Source organism: Heliconius melpomene, chromosome 4, assembly GCF_056956725.1.
Source record: "Heliconius melpomene rosina isolate 202511_hmr_F chromosome 4, ASM5695672v1, whole genome shotgun sequence".
NCBI lineage: Eukaryota > Metazoa > Arthropoda > Insecta > Lepidoptera > Nymphalidae > Heliconius > Heliconius melpomene.
The window spans coordinates 3,928,572-3,936,892 of NC_140392.1; the positions used below are offsets into that span (position 1 = coordinate 3,928,572).

The 8,321-nt window shown below is 31.9% G+C and overlaps 2 protein-coding genes across 5 annotated transcripts in view; one reads left to right on the top strand and one right to left on the bottom strand.

The window, feature by feature from the left end:
* Positions 1–5,595, top strand: part of Crag (DENN domain-containing protein Crag) — a 34,925-nt gene extending 29,330 nt beyond the window's left edge. For all 4 annotated transcript variants that reach the window (XM_085184969.1, XM_085184971.1, XM_085184970.1 and 1 more), the window contains 7 exons: positions 257–381; positions 596–775; positions 975–1,065; positions 1,187–1,369; positions 1,674–1,830; positions 1,962–2,078; positions 2,618–5,595. In XM_085184969.1, coding sequence (XP_085041095.1) covers positions 257–381; positions 596–775; positions 975–1,065; positions 1,187–1,369; positions 1,674–1,830; positions 1,962–2,078; positions 2,618–2,813 — 1,049 coding nt within the window. In that variant the 3' untranslated portion in view covers positions 2,814–5,595. The remainder of the gene's footprint in view (positions 1–256; positions 382–595; positions 776–974; positions 1,066–1,186; positions 1,370–1,673; positions 1,831–1,961; positions 2,079–2,617) is intronic.
* On the bottom strand, positions 5,586–7,321 carry LOC146539483 (uncharacterized). Its single transcript, XM_085184973.1, has 3 exons — positions 7,022–7,321; positions 6,718–6,936; positions 5,586–6,433 (listed from the first exon to the last, which is right to left on the bottom strand). The coding sequence occupies exons 1-3, from the start codon at positions 7,220–7,222 to the stop codon at positions 5,732–5,734; spliced, it is 1,122 nt and encodes a 373-aa protein (XP_085041099.1). The 5' UTR covers positions 7,223–7,321; the 3' UTR covers positions 5,586–5,731.
* Between the last annotated feature and the right edge of the window lie 1,000 nt (positions 7,322–8,321).

Here is an 8,321-nt window from a genome sequence, read left to right on the forward strand (position 1 = left end):
ATAAATAAAGCTATTTTATTACATTGCAAGTTTACAGATATTCGTAAAAATATATAGATTATTCATTTTAAAAAAATGTTGAAGCTATAGGTGTCTTTTTCATTTTCCAATAGCTTAAAGAGTTGATAGTGGTACAAAAGGTATAAAAAATGCCTACTATGTGGGCCTTAATAAATGTACGCACTAAGAAATAAGGCTATTAATGGCAATAGTTGCAAATAAAATAAATTTAATCATATATTTCATTTTATTCAAGAATGGTCCACGGGAATGGGATTCAGACGCGCCTCTAGTGATGCTGAGCTTGCTTGTTCCATGGAAAGAGGGTCTCTGGCGACACTGTTATCCCACCTGCCTGATAATTTGTATCCTACTATCAATGTAAGTAAATTTATTAAGTAGTTCTTTATTTTAAAAGAGAATTTTGTTCTTTTATATGTGTATTTTTGATATTTCCTAAAGTGAATCAGATATGTTAATTAGTGATATTTAACATATCTAATTCTATGAAATGTGAAGAATCTTACATTGGATTTCCTACATTGTGATGCGTTGTCTCGGCTAAACTCGCCTAATATAATATTTTTAATTTCAGGATACAACAAAAGCCAACTGCCCCACCCAAGTGCACATGACGTCGTGCTCGCAGTGTCACCAGTGCGGCGCGTACCTTTACGACGAGGACACGATGGCGGGCTGGGCGGCCGACGACTCCAATCTCAATACGCGCTGCGTCGCCTGCGGCCGACACACTGTGCCGCTGCTATCCGTCCTCGTGAGTACTGCGGCCACGCCTGTGTACGTGCGTGCGTGTGTGAGTGCGTGTGAATGTGGGCACCTGCTCAGAATATGTATTTTAGACACGATCATACACTTTATAATAAATAATAAGAATATTTGAGACCAAAATTAAATTAAATAAATATTAATATATGTAAATGAAACAAATAAATAATAAATATGAATAATTTCAGATAATACGAGAAGGACAAAGTCAAACGGAAACAATAAGTGTGCCTTACTTAAATCCACTTGTGTTAAGAAAAGAGTTTGAATCAATTTTAGGTAAGATATGATAATTCATATATAATAAGATGAGATTTATGTTTGTCATTTTATTAGCATATATTCAAATTAAAATTTATATATTTAATTTTTGTTCTAACATAAATAAACTTTTTTTCAGGTCGAGAAGGCGACGCGTGTCTCTCAGAGCCGGAATTCGTTGAATCACATCCTATTGTGTATTGGAATTTAGTATGGTTCTTGGAACGTGCTAATATTGATAATCATTTGCCCGACTTATTAAGTCCTAACTTTGCTTCGAAGTACCACAGTACTGATCCTTTGCCGGATGTTGATAAATTGGGTAAATATAACAGTTTATTTATGTTGTTAATAATAGTAAGAAGCAAAAGAAGCTCTATATTTATTAATACATTCATTTTGAGCTTAGGCCGTCGTGACGCAGTGGCACAGCGTCTGTAAACGCGACGGTTATCGTTTTGATGCCCCATTAGTGAATACGCAACACCTCGAATATTTGGTAGTGCGTAGGGACAGATCTTAACACCAAGTTCCCTATAGTTATCCTGCTATAAAAAGAAACAAAAATAAGTAAAAACTAACTAAACCATAAATATAATATGAATATAATTGTAATGTTTCCCCAGGCGTAGCAGTACACTGTGAGTGGGAGAGATGGGACACTCCGCGCGTGGAGAACGAGGCACAGGCGCTGTACGACATGTGGAGTGGTCGTCACGCGCCGCGCTCCCAGCAGCTGCGGGCGCTGCTGCTCACCGACCACGACTGTGCTAAGAATAACTCGTATGTTTATATTATTCATATATATTCTATGATATCTACTACACACATTTTTTTTATAAAATAGACTTGTACTATATTTTTAAATCCATTACATTTTAATTGGTAATTTATTATTTCTTTTTATGTTGCAGTGTTGTACTCGCGGTTTTAGATGGGCTTCTAAGCAACGATCTGTCTGATGCTATAAGAAAATTGGCGGCGTGGCGAGAGTCCACTTGTAATAATAAGCGTTACTACTCCTACTACAGGTATTTAAATTGTTTTTTTTATTTTATAGATTATATGAATTGATAAGATATTAGTGTTAGATATAGATTATTTTTATATTTTAATGTAATTAATGTACAGTATGGTCAACCAGTCGAGGCCGCTTTGAATTTAGGCTTCCTGTACTTTTGAGTATTGTTCACTCGCAAACAAAATAATCAAAACTAAAATCTACAATTACTAAATACTAAAATCAATAATTGTTTGGAAAGTATATAAAAAAAATATTTATTCCGTTATATTTATGTTTGTAGCATAAATATAATATACAGCGTCTGTCTTTTAACGTGATGGTTGTGAGGTGCATTCGATTCCCACTGAAGGGAAGTAGTTTCACTTTTTCGTTTTAGTAAGAAAACTAAGAGCCGCGTTGAATTATGACACTAAACATGCAATGATTCGGAAATTGGATAGAAAGTTCGCTACATAATTTGCTTTGTATGAAATACAGCATAAAGTATTTTATGATTTTGTTAATGTTATGCATATCAATGTTGAAGCTTATTTATTTTAATTCCAGAGACATCCTGTTCCTAGCGATGGCCGCTCTGGGCGAGCACAACATCGACCTCACGGCACTTCAGCGCGAGTACACACGCGCCCTCGATGAGCTGGGGCCGGACGCGCGCGCTCAGGACCTGCCGCCCGCGCCCGCCGCGCTCTGCTGCAGACACTACTTCAAGAGGCTGCGCCTGCCGCGGCCCAGAGCCCAATGACCGTGGGAGCATTGTGCGCCGCTTTATATATGCGCATGAGTGATTGCAAAGTGGCCACAACTCGCTAACCGTCCTGTATACGGGTTGCCGACTATAGATACTCACCGTGCGCCACTTTATATATGCGCATGAGTGACATCAGGGCGACCACGACTCGCCAACCGTACTATCTATATAGCTATATTATACAACCAGCCCTTCGCCCCCTCACTCGAATGTGTAAAAACAAGTGTAAGCTGTGGCCATTATACACATATGCATAACTATAATTATAACAAGAACAAGTTACATAGTAAACTTAAACTGCTTAATTAATTGTGAAACTATTAAAGCCTGGATGAGACCAAATGTATACAAAATAAAAGAAACAAATAAATTCCTTAAAATAACGTCATATGCAATGAAATTTTCAAAAATTTTGCCCTTTGCTTGAGAACTACATTTTTTTATTGTAAAATATATTTATCTTATATTACTTACTGCCTTATTTTCATATTATTAAATTTGCGAGCGTTATTATGTAACATAAAATTATTATTACTAATAATAATAATAACTTAAAAACTTTACTACCGTTAAATGTAATCAACATCATAATGAAAATTTACTAACTAAATATATTACCTGTTGTAAATACATGTTTTAAACATTTTTTTTACGTAATAATCAATTAAAATATTTATTTCAATTGTTTCTCTTTAAAGAACAAGAACGCGCATTAGCCGTCCATTATGTTCTAAGTCATTATTTCTGTAAAAAAAGACCTTTTTAAACTTCCTTTAGAAGTCTAATCGGGATGAATATATGAACTATGTTTTATTAGAAATACATATTGTCAAGTCAGTTTTGTAATAAAATTTTTATTTTATTTATATAAAAATATATTTCTATTCTTATTTATTGACAATAAACTGTAAATCATTGTAAAACTCATTTTAAGGTGGAAGGTGGAATACTCGAGTGTATTTTACATAAACATTTGTGGTACAAACAATAAAAAATCTATGGTATTTTTTTAAAAAAACATTTTTATAAAAAGTTTTTAATCATTATACCTAATAAGTTATTTGCTTTCTTTACTGTTTTTTTATATTCGTGTGTGAAGCAATGAATAACGGTAGATATTATATTATAGACAACAAACAATCGGAATAATTATGGCCTAGCTTTTTCTAAGACATTTTGCTCCATTTTTTTAAACTAGATTTAATTTTCAATTTATTTTTTAGAATTAGTGGATATATTTATTTAATATAATATATAAAAATATTAAAGTATCAAATGTGTTTAGAATTATTTGGGCAATATAATCAATATTTTTAATTTCTCACTTAATACTATGAGTTTTTGTGTGTATTGCCTACAATTTAAATAAATTTGATATGTAAATACCTATATTGAATGTGTAATTTACATACTTTTTTCGGCATTAGTATAGGATTGCGGGTGCTAAAGCAAAAATATTAAATCTTACTATATAAATTCGAATGTATATACTTAAGTAAAAATAGTGATAATAATAAAATTTAAATAACTATAATCCACTCGGCTATATGATTAGAGTTTGTTTTCATTTCAGTCACATTTTACACGGCTTTGGTTTATTTGCACCAAATTTATTTATACCAAATAGCACTTTAGCTTTGTATTGGTTAATCTACCTAAATATGGAGTAGTTTGTCAATGTGACCAAAACTTAGATATTTTGCTGCATGTCCATATAAAACAGATAATGGATTGTAATAATATATATTACTTTGTATAAAAATGTACGGAAATTTATTAACTAAGCCATTTTCAAGTTAACATCAACGAAATTATATTACGGTTTGTAGATTGATTCACTTTAGATAGTGTAAATTGTATACTGCTTAAATAAATTTTGTTATAACTTTAAATAATCTATAAATGGCCTAACTGCTAATTTAAGTCAGGTAATAGTTTCTTTACACATCAATACTCAGTTCTTACTATTTTTGTATCCTTTTGTTTTGTATAGGTAGTATGAGTTTTGATTTTTTTTGTTAGCCCAAATTCAAACTGTAGATTTTTTTTTTCAAAATTTTGAATCAATTTATATAATTGAATGATGACTGTTAAAATATTAATAAAATTAAATGTTTTAAATTCACATATTATATTCATATAGTCATATTTTTACAAGTTGTTCATTAGTTATGTTTTATCTAATCAATCATTAATATTATGTATATTGGTTAAACATTTGTATATGGTCAAACTTACGGTTTCATATTAGATGTTTAGCATTATAGGCGTTGTGTTGCCTCGGGTGTTGATAAAGCCATATTTTAAGTTCCATATTATTAAGTACAGCGTCTGAATGTAAACGCGACGGTTGTAAGTTCGATTCCGACGGTTCGTATTCGTTTCGTTCGATTTTGGGGGAATACATTATTCTCATTCCCTCGCCCTAGTAAGAAGCGCGGCGTTGAGTTCGACTTCACACGCCATGTCTCGAAATTTGCGTGGAAGTAGGAGGGAGTATGCACTAGGTTCCCCTCTGCTTATTCTGCTATGTGTGGGATACAGTAAGCGAGAAATATTATGTACAATGGTTTTAGTCACAGATGTATTTTTATAATATTCAATTAATTAATTAATGTGTTTATAATAATGTCTAAACAAGGTTATTGAAAAGACATGCAATAAAATGTAATTGATGCCCACTTCTTGTTGTTTTTAAATTTATTTTATGTAATGGACAATTATTATAATGAGATGAATATAATTTTTTATAAAAAAATATAAGGCTTCATTTAAATTTATTGTTTTATTCCACATTTCCTTAACTAAGTATATTTTAGTATATTTACAACTATTACTTTTTAATCTTAATTATAATAAAAACTAGACAATTAATAATGAATTGTTTTGAACCTTCTATATATCTTCATAGTTTACATAGATTGGTTAATTTCATCCGTCATTCCTATAACTCTATACAGAAATCTGCCATCATGATCATAAAAGCAATCATTCATTTTATATGTTGCCCCCTTTTTGTAAGCCTTCTTTGGAATTCTTATTCTTTCTGGATATGGCATTATTTTATTTTCATCACTTTTATTTTGTTTAAAATCAGTAAGTTCATTTTGTTCTTGACTTTCAATAATGAGGTCTATTTCGGTTTTAGGAATTGGAGATATTTCTTTATTTTTACTTGTTGCTACCGAATCCATGATAATTCTGTCAGGCAGATTTACATTTTGGCCCTGATCTAATCGTGTTCTAATTTTGCTTGCTAGTTCATCTAGTGTAACATTTTTGTAATCAATTTTTTGTTTAGGTCTTATTGGCTCAGATGAAGTAGTGTCGTTATCACTGGCATTGCATTTTTCACTTGTCTTGCTATTTTCATTGGCACATCTTCGCACAATCTCTTCAAATTCACCCATTTTTTGTTGTGAAACATCAATTTTCAGTGACTTTTTCTTTAGAGGTGGTATGATTCTGTCTGAAAATTTAATAAAATGCTGTCTTAATTCATCAGGTATGTCTAAACTGCCTTCTTTTAACTCTCTCCAATTCCTCATGGCAGATGCATCATGACGAGCTATTCTCTCTTCAGTTGCAGGCTTCCATGGGTATTTAAGTAGTTTCTGAAAATATTTCCCATATGTAAAAAGTGGTAAAAATGTGTATGTAAATAAGTATCATAACCAACAAAGAAAAGTTGCACAATGGCACAAGCAAGATTGTTGCAGTAAGAATGAGAGATTATCTGTTAAGTTACCTCTCTGGTAACAACCAAAGTGAGAAAATGAATTAATTTAATCTGCATAGTGTGAATCGAACCCACACACATCACATTAACAGTGAGACACTGCAGTGCAGCACATAAAAGAAAATAACAACAATGAAATAAAAAAATGTATTTTTATACTTTGACCACTTGTACTGTGACAGGAAAGCTTTCAGCAATTCTCTCAGGTGTCCACTCATCTGGCTGAGTTGATGCTAAGTGACGAATCTGCTCTTTCTCACTCCATGTCAACAAATTTGGCATATTTTCTTTAAAGTATCGCTCTTTGATAATATTGTGTCTTAACTTGTCTTTACCGATAAATGATTCACTTAAAAGTTCATTATATGATTCACCAACCTAAAATAACATAAAATTGTATTTTTCGTGTACAAAACATACATAAATAATTTTAGAAAAGTTGTCTTAAGCGTGCTATGTTAACCTCATAAAAAGAGCTTTCAGATTGCTCAATGAATTCCTCAGCATCATTATCTTGTATTTTTATACCGTCTTCCTGAAATGCCTTTAGCCTATGTTCCAAACCAGGATTCGCTACTACTGGTTTCCTAAATCCTCCTCGTAAATTTCGAATAATAATTTTATCACAAACATAGAAAAGACGTCTCGCATTTATTGAAAACATAATGTAATTTTATATTTCATTGGTTACGAACAAATATAGTTAAATTTTAAAAAGCATAAATTTTTTTGGTTAATTATGACACTTGACAGCGAACCTCAATTTCACATTGACAGATAAGCCGTCTGGCGTTGCATGACATTGGCATAATATTTTTTAATTTGATTTTATTTTTGAGACGCGGATAAAAGTTTTTGGAAATTAAATTACCGAACAATTACAGTTTTTTTTTCGAAGTGGCTTTATTGCTCAACAGCAATGAAGGTCAACATAAGCAACAAAGTCTATAATTTAGACGAGTTATGATACTCGAGACAAACCTTCGTGGTTTTTTGTAGTGCCTACTTATATCAAGGTAGAAATTTATTTGTGTTTGATATTTTATAATAATAAATTTAAAAAAAAAACCTGGACTGGTGTTGACAGCATTACCGGGCGGGACCAGTATAGTATTTATTTGTAGTAAGTAACTAATTGTAAGAAACTACACATTTAAAAACCATTGAAAAAAAACTAACAATAAAAACAATTGAGTAAAAACTTAAGAATTGAGCTTATACAGAATGTTACTTTTATAATCGAACTTACGAAACTTATAAAGTCTAGTCTAGTTTTCTTATCAGTCTTTTATTTATTTCAGTCGTGGCGCAGAGACACAAGCGTTCGACTGTAAATGTGAAAGGTTGTATGTTCGATTCTCATTTGAGGAAATGAAACATTTAATATTTTCATTTCCTCTGAAAATATTTCATTTTCTCGCTCTACTAACGAGGCAAAGTGCATCATTGAGTTCTGCCACTCAACACACAATGCCTTCAGAATTCGGAGGCCAGTGGCGAATGCAGTGTCTTCACAGGACTCCGTTCCTGTCTGTCTGTCTTGTATCCCAGGTTCCCTCTACCTGTGTCGAATACAGCATGAAGCTAACAACAAATAAATGTATAGTGATCACGCACATGAATTATTATTCTAGCATTCAATCATTTACCCGCTATCTAAAATGCTCAATGTCAATTCAATAAAAAATAATTAATTATAAATTGCATTGATAATAAAAGCCAAAGGGGCAAAGTAAGATAACATTATAAAGTATTAATTAATG

Bases quoted from the DNA above. Each gene is read 5' to 3' on its own strand.
- LOC146539483 (XM_085184973.1), bottom strand. From the start codon at position 7,222: ATGTTTTCAATAAATGCGAGACGTCTTTTCTATGTTTGTGATAAAATT. The intron at 6,937-7,021 runs GTTAACATAGCA...ATGTTATTTTAG, and splicing joins CTGAAAGCTCTTTTTATGAG to GTTGGTGAATCATATAATGA. The intron at 6,434-6,717 runs GTATAAAAATAC...AAATATTTTCAG, and splicing joins TCACAGTACAAGTGGTCAAA to AAACTACTTAAATACCCATG.